The sequence below is a fragment of the Tiliqua scincoides genome, chromosome 6 (genome assembly GCF_035046505.1).
Source record: "Tiliqua scincoides isolate rTilSci1 chromosome 6, rTilSci1.hap2, whole genome shotgun sequence".
Classification (NCBI taxonomy): Eukaryota; Metazoa; Chordata; class Lepidosauria; order Squamata; family Scincidae; genus Tiliqua; species Tiliqua scincoides.
In genome coordinates, this window is record NC_089826.1 from 60362825 (window position 1) to 60390706 (window position 27882).

General features: G+C 42.5%; 2 protein-coding genes across 4 annotated transcripts in view; both read right to left on the bottom strand.

Moving 5' to 3' along the window:
* Positions 1-1558: 1558 nt before the first annotated feature.
* Positions 1559-20718, bottom strand: CCDC110 (coiled-coil domain containing 110). The gene is made up of 6 exons (XM_066632902.1): positions 20505-20718; positions 16195-16247; positions 13639-13704; positions 10549-10659; positions 6906-8979; positions 1559-1743 (listed from the first exon to the last, which is right to left on the bottom strand). Exons 1-6 carry the CDS (start codon positions 20716-20718, stop codon positions 1559-1561), a joined length of 2703 nt encoding a protein of 900 aa, XP_066488999.1.
* Positions 20719-25380: 4662 nt separating this feature from the next.
* Positions 25381-27882, bottom strand: part of PDLIM3 (PDZ and LIM domain 3) — a 34405-nt gene continuing 31903 nt past the window's right edge. For 2 of the 3 annotated variants that reach the window (XM_066632746.1, XM_066632745.1), the window contains one exon: positions 25381-27159. In XM_066632746.1, the coding sequence (XP_066488843.1) occupies positions 26970-27159 (190 nt within the window). In that variant the 3' untranslated portion in view covers positions 25381-26969. The remainder of the gene's footprint in view (positions 27160-27882) is intronic. The other variant, XM_066632742.1, reaches the window with a different exon arrangement.

Sequence of the window (27882 nt, forward strand, 5' to 3'; positions counted from 1 at the left end):
TTTTTAAAAATTTAACCATTTGTAAAATATACAAAGTGAGTGTAAATTGAAAGTTTTCTCAAAGGATCAGTGGTTACATTCACTTGTAACCAGGTACCTGTATGTTTTGCCCTGTGGGGTAATTGGCAGCTTGGTAGGGATTTTTATCCGAAAAACAATGCAAGAAACAAGGATTTAAATAAGAAAAACAATGCAAGAAGCAAGAATCTGAATCACCATGGTGCCCCCTTCTCCACAGTTGATAGCAATCCTTTTAAAAAGCCTATACATTAATCTTCTGCATCATGCCTTGTTTAGCCTTGTTTAATAAATATCACCTACATATATCTCAAAGAGTTTCCCTGGCTTCCATCACTCTCTGCAACAAGAAATGGAAGTAGGGCACAGACCAGAATGGGTGGGGCTTTGCAGAAAGGCTGTCACTCTAGGATTTTGTCTCTAGGACAAAATAAACAATCTCAGCTTTTATGAAAATCAGTGAAATTTGAATATTCAAGAAATGGACTGAGCACATACCTGAGGAACAAACCCTGCAGGGCCCCCCCCACCCCTGAGCCTACAACCTTTAAACCCTTATGATGAATGAAAAGTCCAAAGCTTCACCTTCCCCCTTCTTTTGCTGTCATGGTGTGCCATTAGACTCTAACTCCCTTCCTCTCTAATTTTCCATTGCCAGACCAGATACAGTAGTGTGCAGGCTTTGGTAGGAATGCAACATTTAGTTGATAAGCAAGTGTGACTGAAGCTTTAATATAATTTTAAGTACCTCTGATATAATTGGGCAGATTTTGAGAGGACCATGCGAGTATAAAGTGTTCCATAACATTTTTTTTTTAATGCTATTGTCTTCAGACAAGAACTTGCAAAAAATGGGTAGGAGAAACCAAATGACCAGAAGCATCTCCCCTTCTCTTTCCTGTATCCAAGGGAATGCATCTAGTTCTAAAAAATCAGTCAAACATGCTTTTATTTTCAGTTATATAGTTTCATTCTTCTATAGACTCAAACAATTGATAGAATTGACTAAAATTTATGTGATGAATTAATGTGATGCTTTCATCAGATATTGGTCCTTGGATGGCAGTTGCCTGCAAAGTACCTTAATTTTACTGAAGATTTTGTTCCTTAACTATAAGTGGTGTTCAGAATAGCCCCTCATTGTGAAAGCATAGCAAAAAACCAAAAAGTCTACTCTCTTAAACTTGTAAGTATAATGATGTTTGAATGCAAGTCTGGTTTGTGTTTTTTTTATACAACATTCACTCCTCAAAATGTCAATGCAGAGAAATAAGTCTTAAAACTGTAAGTTCATGGGTCCGTCCCCCCCAAGAAAAAGTCCTGAATCTAGCAGCATAGCAGATAATATATAAGCAACTTCATACACAAGGAGATTTTGTTTGTGTGTGTGTAGCAGTTTGGAGGTTTCCACAAACTCAGGCATGTTGCTGTGCCCAGTGTTATTGTTCCTGAATTTCTGATAGCTCTGCTCTTTGCTGTTTTCTTGAACTTAGAAATCAGGAACCGGTTAGTCCTGAATTTGATGCTGCACCCTAAAGCGCTAAATAGCAGAGCAAAGGGCCCCATATTTCTTCTGTGCAGCAGTCTGAAAACTCGCCTGGCTGATAACGGATGTGGTACAGCTATCTGAAAGAGTACTGTAGAGCTGCGTGATGTTGCTATGCCTCTTCAATATGCAGAGTTCCTCTTCCAGTTTCCTTCGAATTTCAACAATCTTTTCACACTCTAGCAAATTGGAAATGTTGGGAAAGGAGTTAAAATAGTTTAAGCTCTAATGCAGTGGCCAATTTAAATGTTTGCAGGTGGAATTCATACAGCCATTGGGGTATAGGACAAACTTTCTCTGCTTCGTAAGAGCTGTCTCCCCCCTTAGATTATAGATGTGACAAACAAAAAATGTGGCAAGTAATCCTGAAAGAAGTGACTGGAGGAGGGTATAATCCTTTGCCCTTCTTTCCAAGTCCTTGTTTTACAGGTGAGTTAATGGAGTCACAAATAATATTATGGAGGTCCTAACTGGAATTCAGTTATCATTCCTCGCATAAAAGAAGGTGCTGCTACTATGCTTGTGTAGAGTTTCCTTGTGCATCAGTGCACAATGGATGACTAGTGCAGATGTGGTACTTAAAAGACAACATCCCCATCTCTACATCACCTTCCAAACCACCTCTTCGCCCTAATAAATATCATGGTCTTATTTGTATAAATCCAGGCATTGTACTTTTATTAATTAGTTTTATAAAGATATACAGTAAAAGCCACATTAACTGCATGGGGGGAATGGGGTGAATTACCTGAATGTGCCAGTAAACTAATCTTCCCCCCCCACCTCACCCCCTCCAGTGCTTACCTACCTTAAAGGGCTTTCTGTACTGCTGTGATGTTCTTCCTCCAGCCGTCAGCAGGGTGCTATAGGAGTAGAAATGCTCCTCCACTTCCTTAAGCACAGATGGGGGCCCTTTAAATTAGGTAAGTGTTTGAAGGGGTTTGGAGGTAGGTGGACAATATAATGAAATTTGGTTCTTGGTTAGCAACCCACTTGTTTAACAGCATCTCCGCTCGCCACAGCAATTTTGGTTAACCAAATTTGTCACTGTTTAGTCTACTGTATAAATGTGGCTTTTGCTCCACGAGAGCCTGCATAAGTTGCCCACTCAAAATGACCAAGCAGCCAGATATAGTAAGCTACTAAGTATGGCCTAGGTAAATTGTATAAGTTTCTTCTTCCTAGCAAAAGGAACAAATATCCAAAGTGCTTCCATTGATGTGCTGAGGCTAAATAGAAAAGAAATGATTACAAACCACATTTTGAAAACAAATTGACATAGAGAATAAGGAAAACATTTGTTATAGGAACACTGGTAATTAAGTAACACCTGTCAAATACAAGATGTGGTAGGTTAGAAGGATTACTGTATAGGCACAGTAATGTGTACAGTGAATGCAAACATAAATTGTAATTTATATATTCATTCTTAACCCAATATTTCAATTCTCTCTCTCTTCAGTACCTTTATTGGCATATTAAAAGTTTACAGAGAATAAATAGCATAATAAAATAGAACAGCTTTGGGAATGTTAACTTCAAACTTTGGCCTTAGAGACTACCGCTAAAAATTCCGCCACCAGATTGGTAATAGGAGGGGAATAATCACTGAGAAGAATTGGGAAAGGATCAACAAGGGAAACAGGAATATTTCAATTTAACATTTTGTGGTGAGAATTAATGTAACAGTTGGCCAAGAGCTATAGATATGTTGTAAAGGATAAGTAGAAAAGGGATCATGTCCAGAGTCCATGAGGGAAGTCAGCTAGCAATTTAAACCATATGAAGTCTATTGTCTAAACCCCAGAGGTGTTTAAGCCTGCTACTACTACTGTATGAAGAATCTGTCTAGATTACTACTAGCTGACATTCCATTGCAAAGAATATTCTGTACTTATGGAAGACAAACAGATACCAAAAACTACAGATACACAAATCCATGGTTTGGGGCCCCTTAAACCTTCCGAAGGCGACCAGAGCTGTGCTCCAGTCACCTCTGGAGGGCTTTGGAATGTCTTCTAGAGGCAAAAACACGATACTTCTGGTTTTTGGATGAAAACCAGAAGTGATGTTTTTATGCCTCTAAAAGCCATTTGTAGAACCAAGGAAGGTTCCCTCCATTGGTTCAAGAGCATTCAGGTTGGGGGACCAGCACTGAACCAGATCCATGGATGGAAAATCTGCAGATAAGTAGGCAGAACCTATATTTCATACTCAATGTGCAATTTAGATGAAGTGACTATTGTGGAGATGTTCTAGAAGCTAGGGTTTGGACCTGGTTAAGATTCATTAACTACTTAAGGGCGCAATCCAAACCTGCACTGGAGCAGGCAAGCCACGAGGCTTGCGCTGCATCCAACGCAGGTTTGCAGCAAGCAGCGGCTCAGCCAGGGGCAAGGGGAAGCTCTTCCCCTTACCCCTGGGTAAGGGCTGCGCGCCCCTATGGGTCTCCTCGGACCTGCACCATCTCCGGAGGTAGCGCAAGTTCAAGGAGAGCAGAGCGGCTAGAAGCTGCTCCGCTCGCCCCTGGGACGGGGGTTGGGATCCGGCATAACTGCCGGGTCCCAGTCCTGCCCCCAGCTGCCTGCGCGCCCGCCCCCGGGCCTGCCCTCCCCGCACCCAGTAATGCTCCCTCCCCACACCCCCCATGCCTACCTTTGCCGCTTATGTCAGTGAGCTCGCACAGAAACAAGTGGCGGCATGGGGGCCGTGGCGGAGGTTTCTGCCTCCCTCCGTGCACTGGCGCATCTGAATGCGCGGATGTGGCTCCCGCTCACGGAGGGGCAAACATGCTTTACAGCACGTTTGCGACCCTCCAGGGTCACCTATGCCAGCATAACTGCCAGTTAGGATTGCGCCCTAATGGACATAAGGTTGGCCAAATCTGTAGCACTGACTAAGCAACTAGAAACTGAAAAAAAAATGCAAAATATATATGTTCTCAATCTCTGGGTAATATTGCTGCCAAAGAAACTTGATGGGTTAAAAGTTATAAGCTACATAGACCATGGAAATATCTGCATTAGAAACACATAATTGCCCCAGTACCCTGATCCTAGAATTCAGCAATTCTAATAATAGAGCACCATTCCTGCAGTGTTCATATGAAAGTCATAAGTGGTTATGTTTTACACAATCCAGGTTTTATTCAAATGAAATACTGTATTAAAATGTGGTGTTTTGCTCCATGCTACTTATTGTGGTGTTTCTTATTTATGGTGATAAAAATTCTATTGTCTCTGCTAATTTGTCAAAGATAATGGCTTTTTTAACCACCAAAATAGTCACTATGCATACATTCACCCTGTATTGCAGCAAGCAAAACAAGATCTGAAATGTCATTCATTAAATATTTGTGAAATATTATCCTAAATGATTCTTACAAGTTCAGAAAAAGAGAGAGCAATTGAATAGAAGAGTTTTAAAACCAGTTTCAAATAAGAAATGTTTATTACAGTTTCTCTGAAGGAAAGACTGTTGATGTTTGCCTTGAATTGCCTGGAAAAAAAGATAGTTTTCTTTAAAAAAAGAAATGCAACTAACAGTGGAAGGAATTCACTGCAGGAGATAGTAGTACCTAATGAACAAATATCCTGAGGCAAAATCATGCCTTAGAAACCAACAAATTACTTACATGTCTACTGGTATTATCTTAAACCTGCTTAAAAAATAAGCAATCAAAATATACTTTCAATCTGTAAATAATCAGCTAATGAAAATAAGCAATCAGTATTAATAATGAGTTTTTGGATTAATTCCCCACTCCCCAAATAACCCTCACACGCTTTTTAATCACCTCACAGTGACACAGTAAATGTTAGCAGGATTTGAGGTAAGGAAATCTTTCTCTGTTTACAAAAGCATTGTAAGAAAAACACTGTACAAAAAAATCACTGCAAAGACCAATAGTGCAATAGTGCAATGCCTCCAAATACAGGTGTACTTTCCATATCAGTGGGGGATAAATTCCTGCTTCCCCCGCCCCCCCAAATATCAAAACCTCTGATAAGAGCAACCCTGTACTGTGGTGCTAAGCTTATCTCTCTTTTTTTGTAGCCCTTTCTGTCAGAACACTAGAGGAGGAACATGACAAGCAGTCAGCCAGAATATTAGAGGAGTGAGACAGAATGCTAACAGGAAGTGGGCAGCTTCCTCCTTGTGCTGTGGCTCTGGCTGTAGCGTTCTGGCTGACTGCTTCTCACATTCCTCCTCCAACAGGAAGGGCTGCAAATGATGAGCGCTGCCAAGGAAGACAAATAAGTAATGAACATGGGGAGAGGAGCAGAGAACCACACAAAACTAAAACTGTGGACACAGTTTCTGTGGATATGGAGGACACCTGTATAGAACAGAACACTTGAGCTTGTTTGAAAGACTAACTATACAGGTCCATTTATTAGCATTATATGTGCCTCTAAACATCTAAGGGCATGATCCATTTCTACCTAAGCTCAACAAAGGGGGAAATTGGCACAGAGCAGTATTTCTCTGGACAGGAGGTCTGGTCTAGAGGGTAGAGCCTCTGTCTGCCTGAAGATAACATCCACAAGGTCGCCAGTTCGAGGCCACCGGCACCGTGCGACTTTGAAGCAGCTGACAAGCTGAAGCCGAGCTATTCCATCTGCTCTGAGCGTGGGAGGATGGAGGCCAGAATGTGAAGCCAGATCGGAATGAAACACCTTGAATGCAGTCGTTCTTGAAAGAAAGAACCTTCTTTGAAATTGTAAAAATCCCTATTTAATAAGGGATTTAAATAAAAGCCTGCCTATGTAAACCACCTTGAATAAAGTCTTGAATAAAGACCAAGAAAGGCGGTATATTATTATATTCTCAATGTTTGTCCTCCGCCGTACCACTTCACATGGTCCACCGATTCCAAGTTACTGGAAGTAACTGGCAAGTACCACTGGTGGTACCCATACCACTGGTTGAGAAACACTGTCATAGAGCTCAGTAAAGCCCAACCTTCCCTTCCCCTTCCCCTCCTTGACTGCTCCTTATGCTCTGGCCAGGAGCAATTATGAGTGAGGGTCAAGGATGAGCTGGATGAGCTCAATGGGAGGCATGACTGGGCCACTAAAGTACTGGCTGGTTCATTATAGTATACATGTGCTCTAGGTCTGCCCTAAAATGGAGAAATGAGCCCAGGCCAATCCCTCTCCACCTAATGGACTGTGTTCCAAACGTCAGACATGAGCCGATTCACTGATGGATTACTGATCATAATCTAAGCAATTTCTTCATTGACCTGAAATGAAACCTAAATTATTGTAGTATTTTTCTTCCGAAATAGCTTCATATGAAAACTGATTTGTGTCATATATCAAAAAGCAAAGCATACCTGGAGGAATGTGTATGAAAGAAAAATGCTGGTAGCTTGATATTTCTTCACAAGTTTCAGTGAAATGTTCAGGTTGATAATTTTGCCCTCTACTTCCTGAGTTGTATTTGTTATACTGTTCTTGGACCAAAGTAGTAAGTTGGTCACGGAGGACCGTGGTGTTCCTCTGGAGACGATGCACTTCAAACTGCAGTACATCTCTTTCATTCTCTGTGGAACACATTTTGTTTTCCATCAGCAAAAGCTCTTCACTCAGTCTTCTTATCTTATTTTTCCATTCAGAAGCCTCTTGTTTATGTTCATTCAGATCCTTTTTCAGAAACCAGTTCTCCTCTGTGGTGACCGCTACCCCTGTTTTCAGCCTCTCGCACTCTTTTTCCAGGGTGGACAACTTAATCTGCAGAACTCCAGTTTCCATCTTCGCATTTTTACATTCAGTCTCAAGTTTTTCCTCAGCATGTGCTCTACCTGTCTGGGCCTCTTCTAGTTCCTTCTGCAGGACTTCCTTAGCATTCAGTGACTCCTGAAACATCTGATCAAGATTTGACTTTTCGTTTTTAAGTGACTGTATCATTTCAAGAAGAGCCTCCATATCAGCTATTGCAGTCTTTTCATGATTTTTCAACTGTTGTATTTCGTTCTGTTTCTCTCCAAGCTCTTGTTCAAGCAAACACTTGTTTTCAGCAAGCTGAGAGATTCTTCCCCCTAACATGTTATTTTCTTCTTGAAATGCTGACACTTGTTTTTCCAATGCTTCTAAAGCCACAGTAAGATCACCTTTTTCTTGAATGAGAATAGCCACACTTTCTTGTGCTTTCTGGCCTTTCTGCTGAATATCCTCTAGGTTGCGCAGTGTTCGTTGGTTCTGAGCATAAAGCTGAGCCTGCTTTTCTTCCAGACTTAATTTTTGCTGTTGAAGCTCCTTGCACTTCTTCACTAATCTTTTGACTTCTTTAAGGCACTCCTTGCAATCTCCTTCTGATTTAATTAACTTCCCTTGAATGTCATTCTTCTCATCATGTAAATTCCTAATTTGGTTCTGGTATTTTGAGTTCTGCTCTGTCAGAGACTGAATAATGGCAGTAAGAGGGTTTATTTGCTTCCTGAGGTCTGCATTTTCATGTTCAAGATCTATCACTTTCTTCTGTAAGTATCCAGTTTCTTTTAGAGGCATTTGTAACAATCTAATGCAACGATCACCTGACACAGCATTGGCATCACCGAATTTAACATCTTCATGTTTTTGAAATTCTTGGTGTCTGCCTAGCAGCTGCTTTCGTTGATCTTTCTCTCTTTTCTCTGGACATTCCGGAATTAGTAATTCATCTTCTACAACTCTGGGCAGGAAATGTAATGGCAACTTGCCATTCATAAAAAATTCTTTATTCTGGTGCTTGTTCTCAGATTCTGTTCGTGCCATGCTCAGATTATGTGCGCTGGCAGAAACCAGGCCAATATGAACACCAGCTACTGAATCCTTCAGTTCTGAAATCCTGTTGGATTTCAAATCCTCACGTGATGTATCAGCTGCTTTTTCTGTTAGATCCTGTTCTGACAGATAACCAGAATCGTTGTCTTTACCACACAAAAGACTAGGAGAGTTTTGAAACTCAAACGCATATGGCAGCTCATGCCGAGAAGTCGTCTTGGGCTCCTCTTTCATATTCTTGAAAGAAAAACTCACACTCTCTGTCAAGCGCTCATTATCCTCATCACCATACTTATGGAAGGGTGTGGAAATTTTAGATACATCATAATTTTTGATCTCACTTGGAGGACTAATTGTCTCTGTTAACAAACTAATAAAATATGGAGAAAAACCTCTGCTGGTGGAAGCCTTCAGTTTGTGGTCATCACTTAAAGCTAGGGTGGCTTTGTCTCTAGATATTTGGTTGTGGTTTTCAGCCTCTTCAGTTGCCTTATATTTTAACAAAACCTGATGTGGAGTGTCTTCATCTGTCATGGTGTTCATCAAAGTAGTGCCAGAATTCATTTCTGGACTCTGACTGGTACCAAACATTTTGTCGAGATGAAGTTGCTTCTTATAATGTGAATTTTCTTGACATTCTCTAAGCTGAGAAAGAGAGAGAAATCACGTCCAGAGGCATTCCATACTTAACAAAGGGAAGCATAAGTGCCATTGACTAGTTGCATAGGTTGGGTACTTTGAAAAGCTGTATAGGTTTTATTTCCAGCAGCAAATAAATTATAACTGAGGAAACAACTGCTGCCCCTTGACCTCTGCACCTCTCCCTCCTTGCAGCTGTTCAAACAGCATTTGATTTACTGTTTTTCTTTTGACAAATTTCTTCCATTCCCTCTCTTTTGTATTCCATCTTGTCTTCATTCGATTATTTATTTATCACGTTTTTATACCATTTACAGATTATAAGCCTGTGGTAAGGATTTGTTCAATATAATCATAGTAACAGTGCCTGGCGTTTCATAAAGAATACAGTTTAAGGTGTTTCATAAAGAATCCATTATTATTTAAGGAGAAGTGAAGAGTCCTTCAAAAAGGTATTTAATAATACTTAGCACCTGTACAGTGCTTTCTGAGTGTGCAAAGAACTTCGCATGCATTATCACACTGTCATCCTTACAACAACCCTGCAAGGTAAATAAGTATCATTATCCCCATGTTGCAGGTGAGGAGCTGAGGCTGAGAGGGAGCAGCTTACCTGAAGCTACCTGGTGAATTCATGGCAAAAACAAGATCCAAACCAAGGAAGTTTTAATTCATAATTCAGTTAATACTGAATAATAGTACTTGGCATTTCTATAATACTTCTCCTAAGTGCAAATGAATGCACAAGGAAGAGAAGGGAAAAATGCTTCATCTTTCCTTTTCTGAGTGAAGTCTCTGAACACATTATTGATATATGCATTTCCATCTTCTCTTAAAAAGCTATGGTGTGTGTGCTTTTTAATTCCAAAGCAATGTAATTACTCCTTCCACCAATGATGGTGTATACAAGGAAGAAGAAAACAAGTCCCATAAAGCAGTGTTTCTCAAACTGTGGGTTGGGACCCACTAGGTGGGCCGTGAGCCAATTTCAGGTGGGTCCCCAATCAATTTTTTATTTTTCTTATATTAGACTTGATGCTACCATGGTATGTGACTGCATTTAGGGAAATGTTGCAGACCTGTACTTTTAACAAGCTGCTAAGTATATTCTTTTAACAATGATAGTAAATGGAACTTATTCCTGGGTAAATGTGGATAGGATTGCAGACTAGGATTGTTAAATATTTTCCTGCTTGATGATGTCATTTCTGGTCATGACATCACATTCGGTGTGTCCTGACAGATTCTCATTCTAAAAAGCAGGTCCTGGTGCTAAATATGTGAGAACCACTGCCATAAAGTTTAGAAGAGTTAAGTTTATCATGATCTTGTACAGGTTTTCTACATTTGCTTTGCATGCATCTTTTGACAGTACACCTGCCCTATTTACAGTGGTTCCTTTTAGATGGATGGATCTCTGCAGTAGAAGTGATGGGGTAGACCTAATACATTCATGAGCCTTGGCATTAGAAAAGATGGCATTTTGGGCCTTTTCAGCAGTCATGATTTAATTATCAGCAAACACCCGTTTAGCTCTCACACAACTCATTTGTCAGTAGGAAAAGGCCAACATACCGTATCGCTATTGACAGGCGTGCTGGTCAAAAGTGTATTCTTTAGGCTGTTTTCTGGACTTTTCAAATCAGTAATACTCTTATTAAGTATCTCTCTGATTTCAGACTGAACCTGAAGAAAAATGCAATGTGATGGTTATCATCTATTTTTTTTTTTGTATCCTTTATATTTATCCTACTACATTCTTGCAGGCATCTGTTCACTACAAAGCATTTAGCAGAATTTCAAATTATCATTTATTATCAGACAGATTTCTGAATAGATGATTGTGCTGTCTCTGATTATACAAATCATATTTATTTTGAAAGAAAATCTTAACAATAAAATCTAAAGAAAAAAATATGTTGCACCGGAATTATTGTTGGGCCATCACTCCATCCCTTGACCCTGCCCCCACAAAAGAAATCCCCTAAGTTTATCTATATGCACCCAGATATATAGCCAAGGGTGATAGGAGTGGATAACAGAGAGAAAGTGTGCTTTCATTTGACACCAAATGGTATTCTTATACAGAGTTTCCTATTGAGTTAAATCGATCTAATAGTTGCAGTGTCTTAAGAAGTATTAGAACATTCACTGTTGCCTACTTATTCTAGGCCCTCAACTGCATTTTGACAAGTGGGAGATGGGAAGGCAGTGCTCTCTGTTATTAAGATCAATAATTACTTGAAGTGGTGTCCACTGGTATACATGGGACACCCATCACCCAGCAGCGAGACCAGCCTGGCAGGTTGAGCTCCAGAGTGCACTTTTTACACACTCAAAAAAGTTCTCCCATCTGCCCTGAGCCTCTTACCAGTATCTGTCATGTTGTGTCCAGCCTCCCAACCTGAAAGTAACTGGTGTTGAAGTCTTTGCCAGTTATTTCTGGTCATACTTCCAATTGATGAACCACATGAAGTGACATGGCAGGGGACAAACGCTTCCCTAGATTATAGTAGGCAGTCAGCATGTTGAAGCCTACCTGAAGACAGGCAACCAAACGGCAGGTGTTTATTACAGAACAAGGAATTTGGAGAGCACAAAACAATCCGGAAAAGAGAAACCAAAAAGACGCTGATATTGTGGGAAAGGGGGGAAGTTTCAGAAGGTTGGTTGTGTTCTAAAGGGGAAGGGAAGGATCTATAAACCAAACTTTTCATATAGGGCACAACATTTCTCTGAAAGGGCATCCTATTCCTGCAGCTAATTACACAGATTATGTCAGAATGCCAGATGCAAGGGAGGGCACCAGGATGAGGTCTCTTGTTATCTGGTGTGCTCCCTGGGACATTTGGTGGGCCGCTGTGAGATACAGGAAGCTGGACTAGATGGGCCTATGGCCTGATCCAGTGGGGCTGTTCTTATGTTCTTACAGCAGTTAGAAATTGGAATACTTAATTTTCTGTTTCATCATTCATTCATTAGACATAGAAATGAGAAATTGGAAGCTCACAGTCTCAATCCAATAACCACCACTGGAGTAGTTTCTGCTCTTGGCCCATCCAGATACCAAGCTACTCTTTCCATCTCTCCCTTCATAGTTTCTTGAAACATGCCAAAAGTAACCAAAAGTATATGAGAGAAAAGGAGAACCATTCTACAAGCAGTGCTCAGTCTGCATTTCCATTGCTTTCCCCATCATGAAGGCAGCCAAATTAGCAAGAAGAGGGATGCTCCTCTTTCTGGCACACTGCAGGCTCCCATTGGGTTCAATGGGGCCTACTCCCAGGAAAGTATGTATAATAATAATAATAATAATAATAATAATAATAATAATAATAATAATAGGTATTTATATACCGCCTTTCTTGGTCTTTATTCAAGATTTTATTCAAGGCGGTTTACATAGGCAGGCTTTATTAAATCCCTTATTAAATAGGGATTTTTACAATTGAAAGAAGGTTCTTTCTTTCAAGAACCACTACATTCAGGTGTTTCATTCCGAACTGGCTTCACATTCTGGCCTCCATCCTCCCACGCTCAGAGCAGATGGAATAGCTCGGCTTCAGCTTGTCAGCTGCTTCAAGGTCGCACGGTGCCGGTGGCCTCAAACTGGCGACCTTGTGGATGTTATCTTCAGGCAAACGGAGGCTCTACCCTCTAGACCAGACCTCCTGCCCTCCTGAAATGTATAGGATTTCAGCCTCAGGGCCCAATCCTATCCGATTTTCCAATGCAGGAACAACTGTGCCAATGTGGCATGCACTGCATCCTGTGGTGGGGAGGCAGTCATAGAGGCATCCTCAAAGTACAGAAACATTTGTTCCCTTACCTCAGGGCTGCACTACGGCTGCATCAGTTCTGGAAAGTTGGATAGGACTGGGCCCTTAGTTTACATGAAGGCTGGGTGAGATTAGACATGCAAGTGACATGAGATACCCTCTTCTCACTGGTACAGTTTAATCTCTGCCTCTCTGTACCTTCATTTAAGGAGGTGAAGGGAAGCAGGAAGAGAAAGGTGGCGAGCCAGTGGTCAGATTTGCCAGGAGGTTGCTTGAGACAGATGAAAGCCCTTAGGAACTGGTCTTCATTCCATTACTCTTATTTCAACATGGCCTGCTAGTAATTCCCCGTGCCAGTCAGGATTTTGCATGCATATTTAATCCTCCCTGCTTTTAGGATGGTTTTACACTGCCACTAATAACAGAGAAATCATATCACAAGGCCTGAAATGTTTCATGTTTATAGGATAAATTGACCATATGATAAGAGAGAAATACAGTCACAGCAGAAACATGACTTAAATCACTGTGAAAAAAAAATCTGTAGACAAAAAGCAATTACAAGAGTAGGTGAACACAAAAGAATTATTGAGGTTTGTCTCAACTCTGTGCTGCGATTTACATATGAAAATGACTGTGTATATTATTAATTGGAGATTTTCTGCTGCTTCAAATCTTGTAGTTTTATTTATTTATTTTTTAATTTTATTGATTTATTTTGTATTTAAATCTATCAAATTTGTTGATATTGTTAGCCAAGAAAGGCAGGGTAAAAATTTCTTAAATAAATCATTTTTAGAACTTCAATTATTATCGTATTAAATATGCTTGTTACCCAATCAAACATAACCATGTTTTCCTTTCTCTTATTTCATGAAGCTCTTACCATGTTGACATTCTGTAAAGTCTGTTGCCGAAAGGTTTGAAATGATTCCAGTTGCTGTTGCAGAATCTAAAGGTTGTAAAAAAAATAGTTTCCTATTAACAGTCTTCAGTGTGAGCAAAGGGAGGCTGCACTCTTTCTCCTATGTTGTTTATGTAGTTTGTGATCTCCAGTTACTGTTCATAAGGACAAAACTAGACACAACAGCAGGAAACTCATGATCAGCATCTCCCACTTTTTTTGCAAGGGCAAATACAGCTGTTTGGGTACCAATCCATATTGAAGCTACAGAAGGTTTTAACCCTTTTCTCCATCCATGCCATTTTTCTGAGATCAGAAAACAATCCCTCCCCCAAACAGCTATTTGTCTCAGGGCAAAACCTTCAGCTACCTAAATCCCCAATGAGGATCCCCACATTGGCCCCAAAGCGGAAGATATTATCATGAAGTTGTTTTCTGACTTGTGCAAGCAAACAAAAATGGGGAGTTTTTCACAATCTCTCACCACCATAGCATCCACCTGCATTTCTGTCTTCAGAGAATTAAGGGATCTTGAGGAAGAAGGTGGAACAGGGACTGCAAGGGGTGGGTAAGTGCTGAAAATTGGGCAGGGGCACTTTCCATGGGTGAAGCTCCACAGTCCCCCATGCCATATGCCATCCTGTTCTTGAAGATGCACTGACCCTTAGAAGAAGTTTTGTAGGGGGCTGATGTGAGGAGGAGGTGACCAGAAATTCCCCTTGCACAGGCTTCCTTGGGTGTGCAGCCACAACTCAGGATACAACCCAGTGATCACGTTTTGGCTGGATCCTACTCTTGTAACACAGGCATACAGCCAAGTATGCCATCACAACAAGGGCCCTGCTGTCACAGCAGCGCCTCTTCCAGTGGCTGTTGCATGGCCACCACTGCAGCAGCTGGAAAATTGTCCACTGCTGGCAGTGCAGCATAGCTCGGCCACAGGTGAGATTCTGCCACGGAAAGATAGGAAAGGATGGAGATGATTGCAAGGCAGGATGAGGTGGAGCTAGTGCCCATTGGATCCTGAACTCCTGCCCCAGGCCAGACACACCCCCAGTGGATCCTCAGAGTTATGCCAGCACACACACCTGGCATAGCTCTGATAGGTTCCATGGGGACCATGAGGAGGCTGGGAAAGTAAGGTAAGTCTATACCCTCTTAACTGGCCTCCTCTTCAGCACGACGCATAGGATGCTGCAGATGCTGTGCCAGTGGCCCTGCACCCTACATGCCATCACCAGGTAGGATTGGGACATACGTCTCTAGTTGTGACCTTACACCATAATCCTAACAGGGCCTTACACTGCCACTACTAGCACTGCAGCAGCATAAGGTCCTCTACAGCTACTGCAAAGCACGACATACCATACAGACATCCTGGCCACTGCTGCCAACAGCAAGTTGCTGGGTACATGACTCAGCAGATGGAGAAGGAGCACTGATGCCATTAAGTCCACATGGGGGGGTGGGAGAGAGGCCGGGGATGGGCAGGATATGGCAGGGAAGGGGAGGAAAGGGTTGAAGACTGGGCTTGGAAGGAGGGCAGATTGAATCCAGGAAGTATCAGCAGCAGTGGCATCCCGAATAGCCTATCCCCCTTCTTGGTCTTGATCCACTTTCCTAGGTACACTCAGACTTGTGTGAGCTGTATAGGTGGTGCAGGTCCAAATAGACCCAGTGGGGCAGCAAGGGCTACCCCAGGACAAGGGAACAATGTTCTCTTACCCCGAGGAGACCTTTGCATCCCAGAACTTCCCCATCAGATACAGCGCATGGCACAGTTACATCACTACATGGGAAGTTAGGTAGGATTGAGCTGCCAGTCCCTAAAGCATGAGCTACAAAGAATTCCAGGTCCCAAGAGGAAGGTGTCACTAAACAACTATCACATCCAGCATGTTCCTAGCTGACAAAATTCCCCCCCCCCAAAAAAAAAATTGACAGTGAAAGAGAATGTGTGAAAGAGACATACACATTTATTTTAAAAATTCATATCCCGCCCTTTTCCTGCAACCTGGGGCAGCTTACAAAGATTAAAATCAATACATACTAATTAACAAAAAAGCAGCAGCAATTAAAACTCAGAACAAATCAGGGTGAGATAAACAGCACAAACCCACATATGTTTACTCAGAAGAAAGTTCCACTGAGTTCAGTGGAGTTTAGCCCCAGTTATGTATGTTTAGGATTGCAGCTGTAGTCCCATATAGTAGCATTTGTTAACAGAGCAGCAGATGTTTGTGAAAAAGGCAAGGCTTTGACTGACAGTGGCAGACAGACAGTAAAAAAAGCCTGCTGCACTTCACAGGGCGGGGAGTTCCACAGGATGGGAATAACCACTGAGAAAGCCCTCCTATTGTTACTGCCAACTGCACTTTTGAGGAGACAGAAGCTCAAAGAACTTCAATAAGGTTACACACCCAAACCTTGAACCTCCCTCTCTCCTAGGCAATATTCAGATATATTTGCAATCATGTAATTTTTTTTGTTTCAAAATTAATTGTTCCAAAACCAGATATTGAAAACAGATATGCTTACTTTTAATGCTGAGTGCGACTGGACATGATCATCTCTTCCTGAAACAAATCTATCTGAAAAATGAATGCAACAAACTCTGCAGTTATAGTGTCTGTAAGTCTGGAGGCTTTAAATCTTAAAACCTAGGCCGAGATTCAGCAGTTCATGGCCTGAACTAACAGCACTGTAGTTGAGGCGTAACTTCTTTCTTCCCAAACTGTGTATTTGCTAGTTGAATGTTAAGCAATATAATAGAGAGAGTGTGAGTAAGGATACATTACTTTTGCTGCACTTCTATACACACCTGGAACTAAGTTCCACTGAATTCAGTAGGATTTGAGTACACTTGCATAGGATTTTATTGAATTCTGTTGCACAGCTTCCAGGGTTTGGAACTTGCTCCTTAAAGGCTGATACACCTATATTGCACCTGTTCTAATAACCCTCCACAAGTAGGAACAGCTAGGAGGGATGAATGAACTAGGAGGGACCAGCAGTGGGCAACTTGCTATCTTGGGGTAACAGTGTTAGAACCACAACACAGAGATTATGTTTTGAGTTAGTACTACTGGACATGTTCCTGCTGTAGAGGGTCTTAACCAATGTTAAATTACTGGTGGAAGACTGAATGGTAGTTTACTGGTTCCCCCCCCCCCCCAAGATGCTTGACAAACATATTGCACAGGGTTCAAGAGTAGAGTCTCTCTGTTCTATCCTCTTTTCAAAAGGCAAAACCCTCCATCTTCCTGAACAAGAGACCACAGTAGGTTTGTACAATGCAAGGCTTGCAGATCGATTCATCCTTCTGCATGGCTATGGCAAGATTAATCTCTAAGGTAATTCAAAATGCCTAGTGTTTGTGGTGCTCTCCCACTTCTTTGTGGAATCAACTAAGATCAAAATGGGGTAGGGATGAGAGAATGCCTCTGTCACTACATTATTCTTTCTCTTTCCTGGATTCAGAGATGCATGATGGGGTGAATCCCATTTTTTTCAAACTTATGCTTCCATCCATTTGCAGGAAAGTGAATGTTTTGTGTTCTGTCGCTGATAAATTAAGGGCCAAACTAGATGCAATGTCAGAGATGCCTTAATGCATCTTTAATGTTTTTGGGGGGTTCTTTTGCTGAAAGCAGTTGCCAGAAGTCCTTGAATTGAATCAGGATTGTGTCACAGACTCTTTCCCCCTGCACTGTGTTTAGATCCCAGTCCAAATCACACATGAGCACACACACTGAGCGGCTTTCAGTCTTTGGGTTTATTTTATTTACTGCATTCATATCTAGGGTTACCAGATACAAACTGGGGCAGAGTGCCGCAACCTTTAATCATTGTATAGAAGAGGGAATTTTGGCAGGTGCAGCTTTTTAAACCCTTTCATGTTGAGTCGTACCTGCCAAATTTCCTCCTGCTATACAATGTTTAAAGGTAGAGGCACTCTGCTCCAGTTTATAACTGGTAACCCTATTCATATCCCATCCTTCTACTAAGCAGCTCAGAGCAGTGTACTTCTTTTCACTTTATCCTCCTCACAACCCGTTGAGGTAGGTTAACTCATTTTTGCCCAGCTCACAGGTGTACACATTTGGTCCCTGTTATGTATATGCAACATTGGGCAGAAATGGCTTAAGCTGAGAGACAGTGACTAGCTGATGGTCACCCAGTGAGCATCACGGCTCAGGGGGAATTGAAGCTGGGTTTCCAAAGCCCTAGTCTAAGGGTGCAATCCTAACTCCTTATGTCAGTGCTTTCCAGCCCTGACATAAGGGCAATGAAGCTCTGAGGTAAGGGAACAAACATTCCCTTACTTCGAGGAGGCCTCTGTGAGTGACACCCAACTGCAGGATGCAACATATATCCCATTGGTACTGCCATGCCAGTGCTGGAAAGCACTGACATAAGGGGTTAGGATTGCACTCTAATACTCTAACACAGGGGTGTCCAAAGTTTTTGGCAGGAGGGCCACATCAGCTCTCTGACACCGAGTTGGGGGCCGGGGGAAAAAAATTAATTTACATTGAAAATTTGAATAAATTTACATAAGTTTTCATAAATGAATATATTAAAGATGAACTTATATGAATGAATGAAGGTCTTGCAATAGCTCAAGGCCTATAAAAGGCCTTGCACAAAGCAAGGCTGGCCTTTCCTTTGCTGCAGCTGCTGCATCACAGATGTGAAAGAGCAAGCAGTGGAGGGAGCTCTCATCCCTCAGCTCACACGAGCGGTCAAACAGTCATCCTCATGCTGAGAGTAGTTGCATTGGGCCAGTGCAGGCTTCAACAAATCTCTGGAGGGCCAGAGGCTCATTGGAGACTGGGGGCTCCCTGAGGGCCGCATTGAGAGGCCGTGAGGGCCGCAAGTGGCCCCCGGGCCGGGGTTTGGGCACCCCTGCTCTAACACATTGACTCACTTTTTCTGGCTGCAGCTAACAACAGCTCTGGTGAGAAATTTGTATCAGATAATTGGTGTGAGGGGGAAGGATTAAACCCCATTCCCATACCATAACCATGATCCAAACCAAACCAAAAATACTCAAAAATAATATTGGAGATTAATTCATGGATCTATGACACCTTGTCTAGTCTGGCCTTCAGCAAGGAGAGGGGAGAAAAAGTGAGGTGGGTGAAATCAGGAAAAAAAAGGTGCAGGAAGAACGGAGAGGTATGTGAGAGACACCTGCAGGGACAGAAGAAGAGAAATAGATGGGAGTCCAAAAAGAATTGTGCTGGTGCAATAAGTTTCCAGAGACCTCTAAAATGGGGAAAGATGAAAAGGAGGATCTCTCTGAAGTGATTACAGAGGAAAAATGAAAAGTACCAAGAGACTGAGGTGTAACAGAGATGGCATGCACAATTAATTTGTAACCCAGGGCCCAGGATCATGAAGGGGTCTAGAAATTTCCTGGGATCTTACATTTCCAATCTTGCCTGGACTCGCTGACCATGTGGGATGCTGGGGGCACTACTATGGGCATGCTATCACAAGCAACTGCTGTCACAAGCCAAATGCACTGGGCTGAGGAATGCAAGTCTGGGAGGAAACTGGCCTGCTACAATAGGCCTTTGACTTGTGGATCCAGTTATCATGAAGGAGTGTATAGGAGCTCAGGGACATAACTACAGAAGTAAGTTTTGATACACATAGGACACTTAGCATTCTAGAGTGAGCCTAAATATGATGATGCTAATTTTCTACAATGATTTTCTATATTTAAAAGATTTTAGAGGGACTTAGGAGGGTGTTTCTTTTTCCATATTACTATGTCAAGCTGCTGATGCCATGCAGGCAGGTAGACCTGGTCTCCGCATTGGGAAGTCCAGTAGACCTGGACTCCAAAGACTATTCCAGTTGTCACCACCCTCCCCAACTCAGTTTCTCCCCTGATCTGCCACCCCCATTGCCACCCTCCACCACTCTGTTTCACTCCCTCCCCTTTGGAAAGAAGCCCAAAATAAACTTTGTACCCCCTGACAAAATTCCTCTCAGAGGCCCTACCATCATGCTACAGGTGACATGACTGCATAGCCCAGGTGTGGCCAAACTTTCAAATATAAGGCTTCTGCTGGACTTTTAACAATCCTTGTAGAGGAGAGAATTTCAGCAGGTGCAGCTTGTCATCTGCAAGGTGACAAGCTTCACCTGCTGAAATTTCCTCCTCTATATAAAGGTCCAGCAGGAGCCCTGAAGTTGAAAGGTTGACCACTCCTGGCATAACATAAGAAAAACTCCACTGGATCAGGCCAAATGCCCATTTAGTCCAGCTTCCTGTATCTCACAGTGGCTCACTAGATGCCTCAGGAAGCACACAAGACAACAAAACACCTGCAACCTGGTGCATTCCCTTGCATCTGGCATTCTGAAGTAGCCTACTTCTGAAATCAGGAGGTTGCACATATCCTTCACAGCTTGTAACCTGTGATGGACTTTTTCTCCAAAATCTGTCCAATCCCCTTCTAAAGGCATTCAGGCCAGTCACCATCACCACATCCGGTAGCAAGGAGTTCCACTAACCACACACTGGATAAGGAAATATTTTTTTTGTCTGTCCTCCCAACACTCAATTTCAGTGGAAGCCCCCTGGTGCTGGTGTTGTGTGTGATGACATCTAGCCCAGATGGCATCTAGCCCAGATGCCATCACCACACCCAGTGGCAAGGAGTTCCACAACTAACCACATGCTGGATAAGGAAATATTTCCTTTTGTCTGTCCTGACTCACCTGACACTCAATTTCACAGCACCCACAAATTCCTCCTGGAAGGAGGGATCACCTGAATGCCATCCATTGTGTTGGGAGGGCCCAGGGTGGGGAGAGTGAGGCTCACTCACCTGCGGCTCCCTTGTCCTGGCCTCCGGCCAGTGCCAACAAGGAGGGCACGATCTTCTCCTCCTCCTCCTCCTCCAGGCTCCCACAGCTGAGGCGGCTCCTTCGATCGCATTCGGGGCTCCCTGCCACACAGCCCGGGTTAGTCACCCCGTCACCCTCCCAGCCCCGAGCCCCGCCCTGCAGATGCCACTCACTGTATCCCAGAGCAGCTCTCATCTCGTCCCGCGCCCCTCCGCGCTCCGCCCGTCCCATCCGAACCGCCACTCCGCCCAAAGCTTCACTGCGTTGCTAGGTAACGGGTCTCCCTAGCAACAGATGCAGAGGGCGAGGGCGGAATGATGACCTGAGCATCTCTGTGTCGAGAGCCTCTGCCTACCGGGATGTATTTGTTCGCTCGCCCTCTAGCGGCCACGGTCCATTCCTGCAAGACTCTTTGTCTTCACGCTGGCTGCTGTAGAAAGCTTGGTGGCTCTTCTGAAGGGATTTATCGTCTTGCAATCGGGGGTGCCTTCAGTTTTTATTCCCCTTTTATCTTTATGCACACTTGTTTTTAACTCATTTAACCCAGCCCACAGGTGTACACATTTGGTCCATGTTGCGTATATGCAATGTTGGGCAGAAATGGCTTAAGCTTCTCTCCCCCCCTTTTATCTTTATGCACATTTGTATTTAGGTTTCTCTCTCCCCCCCCCCCTGAAATTTCCCCTCCTGATGGCAGTACTTCACCAAGGTGCCATGCTGTTTATTGTATTTGTGGTGGTGCTTAGAGCAGTGTTTCTCTAACTGTGGGTTGGGACCCACTAGGTGGGTCGCGAGCCAATTTCAGGTGGGTCCCATTCATTTCAATATTTTATTTTTAATATATTAGACATGATGCTACAATGGTATGTGACTGCATTTGGGGAAATGTGACAGACCTTTTAACAAGTTACTATGTATATATTTTTAACAATGATAGTAAATGGGACTTACTCCTGGGTAAGTGGGGGTAGGATTGCAGTCTAGAATTGTTAAAAATTTTCGTGCTTGATGATGTCACATCCAGTCTTGACATCACTTCTGGTGGGTCCTTACAGATTCTTATTTTTAAAAGTGGGTCCCAGTGCTAAATGTGTGAGAACCACTGGCATAGAGGTTTATGGACAAACACCAGAAGTTAGTGGTAGACAGGGGCCCCGGTGTGCTGTGATCCATGGGGTCACAAAGAGTCAGACACAACTTAACAACTGAACAACTACAACAATAGAGGTTGGACTATATCAGTGATTCTCAAACTTTTTTGCACTGGGACTCACTTTTTAAAATGACAATCCATTGGGACACACTGGAGGTGATGTCATTGATCTGGAAGTGATGTCATGGCCAGAAGTGACATCATCCAGCAGGAAAAATTTTAACACCCCTATATGAAAAAATCAAATCAAATAAATTTGCCATAAATATGTTTAAAAATTTATTTAAAATAAAGAATGCTTCTAACCCTTTCCAAGCAGTTGCTGATCTGTTTTTAAAAAATTCCCGAAACATCCCAAAGGCTGCAATCCTATCCACACTTACCTGGGAGTTAGCCCTGTTGACTACCATTGTTAAAAGCATATATGTAGCCAGTTAAAAATACAGATCTGTAACATTTCCCCAAGTGCAGTAAATTACCATGCTAACATAAAGTCTAATATATTAAAAATAAGATACACCTTTAAAGGAATGGGGACCCACCTGAAATTGGCTCACAAGCCATATAGTGGGTCTTAACCCACAGATTGAGAAACACTAGACTATACAGCTATCAAAGAAACATCTATTCTTTCAATCTCTTATATTGATGAAATCACTACATGTTATTTGCCATTCATGCAATATTCACTGTTGTCTTTGAAATGACTGTCAAATACTATTCATGTAATTAGTCAGTTGAAGGAATTGTGTTGTTATTTTTTGAGTGTTAACTTTTTCTTTTTCTTTTGCAAATCTTTTATGCCTCATGAAACACAGTTTGCATGGAGTTGTGTTTTCTTGGAAAAGGCCCTGTGCCTGAACCAGCAAGTGAAACCCAGAGCAAAGACTAGGCAGAGAAAGCTGGGCATGGTGAAGGCCTCTAAAAGCCCAGTCCTATCCAATTTTCCAGCAGTAATGCAGCCCCAAGGTAAAGAAACAAATATTCCCTTACCTCATAGCACACCCCTCCCTTTTTCCAAACTGAAGTTTTTAACAGGCTCTATTAGCCTGTCAGCTAGCCACATGATCAACGTCTGTGGGTTCTTTTCATGGATTCCTTGTCTTCCTGTCTGGATAACCACCAGGGCAAAATACAATGACCAGTCTTCTGCTGGGTAGCCAAATGCAGCTGACAGATCAGAGGTCATTTTTGTGGGATTTCTTGGTTTTGTCAGGCTGATGTGTGCCCATCTGAAAGCTATTTAAACCTGAAGATGCTCTGGGTATAGCTCTCTCACAATGAGATATAGGTGGGTGCCCTCCAGGTAAGAAAGATGGAATAGAAAATATGTTAAATAATTAGGTGGAGGGATGGGGGGCTGGACCTTTCAAAAGAGCCTGAAGGACCCTCTGTTTTTGTTCAGGATGAAAGACTACGAAGAAAGAGCCTCAAAGTTCCCGAAAAACTACTAGGCTGTTGCACTACCAGAGACAGTGAGCTTTGGGGTAATATTTGGCACACTGCTGGGACCTCCTGATGGTTCTGTTACTCTAAAAAACATCCAGTCTGGCAGCTTACTGGAACCCTCCTACCCCTTCACATTCATCATATGTTCAGGGAAGTGAGGAAATTCAGTTTTTAAATTTCCCCAGGCTAGGAAAATCTATTTTCCACAGGTAGTAGGTTGAGTTGCTTTGTTTTAATTATCTGGAGAAATCTTCAAAGGTTTTCACAATTTGTTATTAGTGTAGCATCACTAAGGCGTTTATAACAAGTAATTTCTGTTTCTGTCTGCAAAGAGAATGAATATTGTTGGATGCAATTACTGAGAAATTACATGTGTGCATGTGTGTTCTATTCCCAAGGACTGAAAAACAGTTCTTGCATTCAAGGGCCAGCATCTCCCAGGTTCTGTAAGGATCATGGCTCCCAAGGCACACGAAATCAATAGCCACATTGCTGAAGTTCTGTCAGCCTCTCCAAATAGTTCTAGCATTTATGTAGAAGGCCAGGGTTAGTAAGTCCTCTTACACCTGTTCACTAACAGCTGAGAAGGCCAATCCCTGGAACTCATCCAGCAATATTACACAACAAGCATGTCACTGCTATATTAAGCAGTCTACTCTGCACTGCAGTTTCACAGGTATCTTTATGTTTGTTTTAATGCTTTTGTTTGTTTAATGACACAAAGAAGAGTCTAGAACTGGCATATAAAATTTGACCTTGTGTGATACTCTGAGGAAGTGATATCAGCTGCTTCACTGCAGGAGGAGACCAAATTGCTGCTTTTTTCCTGAGTTGGGATCAACCCTTGTGAAACTGTAAACACTGGTGGATGGAGAAACATTAGTGTGGGCTTCTTGCAGATCCCACGTTACTACAGTATAAGAACTTGGCTTTACATGTTTCAGTAGCAGTGACAAGACCTTTGGGTCCTGGACAACTGTGTCCCAGTCAAATGTAAGCTAGTATTGGACATTTGTGTCTGTTCTTTTTGTGTTCCAGACATTTGTGTTCAAATACTGTATGTATATTTATATGAGAGCGTGCTCCCTCGCCTTGAATGTGGGAATTGGGTTCCTATACGAGTAGAGAAGTATGTGTGAAAGACAATTTCTTACAATTGAGAACCCTGATTGAAGAGCTACACTTGTGTAGAAACTCACTTCTCACCTTTGTTTCAACACTCAGATGCAAGGCTAGCCAGCATAATCTTGTTTCTTGTCTCTCCTTGCTCCATCCATAGAGCAAATGCATGGAGCATTTATGAGAAGAGTGGCTAAAGGTACCCTAACATAGTTTGGCCAGCTATAGGTATTCTTGCTGGCCAGCTTGCCAACATGTACAGCATAGTGAATTATTTCTAAGAATGGGAATGATTTCTGAGTCAGGACCAGTCCTAAATCATGGCCAAAACATTGGCAGATAAACTTCAAAATGATGACATGGAGCCCTGCTGCTGCATCCTGATCATCAGCAAAGACTAAGAGTTAAAAAGTCCTGAAACCTGTCCATGTAGGGTAATCTTTCCAGAGTTATTCCACCAACCAACCACCCAATCAACCAAACACAACTTGCTTTCATTTCTGCGTTTAACTTGATGAATGAGCCTGTGTGAAGTGCCATTTGCTACCACAATCCTCTGGCACACAACCAGACATGGTCCACATATCTTCTGCTACCTATGGCTCTTGGAAAGATATGCCTCATGCCCTCTGCTGCCTTTATTCTCCATCTCAAGTTTCATTCCCTAGAGAAATGAATGTGTGATATATGGCTTCCGGTCTTCCGAAAGGGTAGAAGTATCAGTATTTCTCCCACAGATGGAGGTATAGATTACAGTAAGCTCTGCAGTAGTAATAACTGAGGGAGAGTGAAATAAGGTAGACTATTCTTAACATGGAGACACACAAACTATTTAATACCAGCCATCAACTCTTAACAATCTTGTTGATCGCTAGGCTAATGCTCCAGCCTATTTGTCCTCAGAAAACTCTTGTAGCAAATGGATGCTGTTATGCACCTGACTCAAGAATAACCACCAGCTGACAACTGGTGTAATCTGGCTACGAGACTGAACAGTATATAGGAACCTCCCTGCTTCAAATTTCATCACTGCTATGAAGCTGAGGCAACATTAGGCAAACTGCTCCCTCTCAGACTCAGCTGCAAGATGAGGAAGATAGTTTTTCCCTTACAGAATTGTGGTAAGAACATCATGATTACACAAGTGAAGTGTTTTATATACTCAGAAAAGACATTCAAAAAGCTGATAAATTGCATTTGTATACAGATGATCCTGCTGAAGTACATAGTTCTTCATGTTCTCAAACACTGTTTGCTGTGATAGAAAGAATGACATTGAGCATACCAAGGGCCTCCACATGTCCAGTATGTTTATTAATCACAATTTAAATAGAGCCCCCTCTTGTGATATATCACAAGCTAAGGCCGCAATCCTATCCAGACCGACCTGGGAGTAAGCCCTATTGACTATACTTATTTCTAAGTAGACATGCATAGCACTGGACTCTATGTCCCTCATTCCTGCTCTGGTAGCAGCTAGTGTACGTGGATGGGATGTGCATCTTCTTCAGCAACACATTCAGCCAGTTCAGTGGGGCCTGAATGAATATAACATTGGCACACAGAGGCCAAACCTGCTGGATCAGAGTGAGCAAGCATGCCACACAGTACAGAGGAATTCTTGTTCTAGAGTCACAATTCCAACCCCGCTGTGGAGCTAATTGCATGATTCTTTGGATCTGGACATTTCTATATATTTATTCACTTCCCTCAGTCAGACATTAGAATGGCACTAAAGGGTAGGGATAACAAACCAGTGGGACTAAAGTGATATATTTCAGTTGCAGCAAAAACTTTTCTTCATAACTAACACATTGACATGTTCAAAGGCAACACTGTGTAAAGTTAAAACCCTGTTTTATGGCATGACAGAATAATAGTGGTGTTGTTGGAAATAAAAGATCAATGGTTCACAAAATATAATGGTTTATAGCTGAAGTCACAAATAACATATAAAGAGAAATCATTATACTGAGAGCTCCATTTTCATACTCAGATTCCTGCCCTCCCCCCTGCTTACCAATGAATCAAATGCCAATAGTTTTGCCCCTCCCTGCTTGCTGTCTTGCCTGTTCACTTCTGAAGGCAGTCTCCTTCTCATGTGACAGGGAAATAAAGTGCCCTGTATCTCAGTCTGTCTCAGGCACTCAGCAGTGGTGGGCACCTGGAGAAGGTGGCAGCAATGCTGGCAGCAACAGACCCCAAGCAGGCAAGAAAGGAGTGAGGAGCAAAAGTTACACACCAACTAGGGACAAACAGCATAAAAAACAGACCTCACAGCATGTTCAGAGCATGGTAAAACTCTATATTACATGTGCCCTCAGTCCAGAAGGTTTCTTTGCAGGGGATTGGGTGTTCAGAACATCAGTGGATTGGGTTCCTTTTTGGTAGGATCTTTGTGTAAAAACTGAATTTTATATCTGGGCAAAAATATTGTTTTCTCATTATAGGTAGCATTAACCAATATACAAGCACTCAGTCATTTCAAAAGTTCTTAATATAACACAGTATGTCATAGTAACATTATATGGCAATAAGGTCTTTGGAAAGTACTCCCTATATACAAATATAGGTGACAAGAAACATCAACCCCAACTTCTCTGTCGTATCCCTTCTCTTCCCCCTTTTTAAAAAGCAGTATACTACATTTAGGCAGCCGGTGGTATTGCTCCTGTAAGCTGATCATGCCTTATGTGTGCATGCAAAAAGGTGCATCTCCAAGACACTAAGCCTTGGGATAAACAGTAACTGCTTCATAGCCCTCTGGAGGCCTCATACGAGCCCGTGCATGAGCTTCGCAGTATAACTGCCCCTCCACGAAGAAGTAACCTTTTTGCTTCAGGTTGAGGTTGCAGTCGGAGCATACAAAACATTCCGGGTGCCGGTACTTATCTCGTGCCTTCACCACGGTGCCACTGTTTAAAAGAGAACAGGAAAAGACTCCTGTCAAGAAACTGCAGTTTAATCTGAACACTACAGATAGGATTTAAGAAACCAGATCATTCATTAGAATAGGATTAGAGCGGGGTTTCTCAACCTGTGGCATGCTGAGTGGTGTTAGGTGGTACATCCAGCAACCACCACCTGGCAGTGAGACCGCAGTGGGAACTTCCAGCAACAATAGGAAGCTTGAGCCAGCGGGCAGTGCGCAGTTTTCAAGCACAAGAAAAAGCTTGCCTGCCTGCCCTGAGCCTCTTACTGACCCATCACGGTCTCCAAATCCAGAAGTAACTGGCAATGACATCATCACTAGTTACTTCAGGTGGTACCTTCAAGGACAGCACGGTAGCAAGTGGTACAGCACTGAGAAACACTGGACTAGACAGCAATGGCCTGAATGTGGCTGGCTATTTCAAATCAATCAGTATATTTCAGCCTGGTTATGATTGTATGTCTTCTCTGGCCATGCCCTCTGTTTTCCTTTCTACTCAGTTTTATAACTGTGAGCTCCAATCCTGTGCTCTTTTTTTTTTTTTTTTTTAAGTCCATCTGCCTAGCACAGGGCTCTTAAGCACCCTACTGAGGTTGAACTTCAGCTGGAGCCAAGCAGGGCATGTAATGATCAAGAAGCTTTGCCAACATTACTTGGAACAACACAGGATGTGCTGAGGTTATTTATAGTATTGCCTCAAACCTTC

What these genes read in the sequence shown, in the direction of transcription:
- CCDC110 (XM_066632902.1), bottom strand. Translation starts at nt 20,718, where the DNA reads ATGAGAGCTGCTCTGGGATACAGTGAGTGGCATCTGCAGGGCGGGGCT. An exon ending in CTTTACAGAATGTCAACATG is followed by an intron (nt 10,660 to 13,638) that starts GTAAGAGCTTCA and finishes ATTTTTCTTCAG; the next exon opens with GTTCAGTCTGAAATCAGAGA. An exon ending in CGCCTGTCAATAGCGATACG is followed by an intron (nt 8,980 to 10,548) that starts GTATGTTGGCCT and finishes TCTCTTTCTCAG; the next exon opens with CTTAGAGAATGTCAAGAAAA.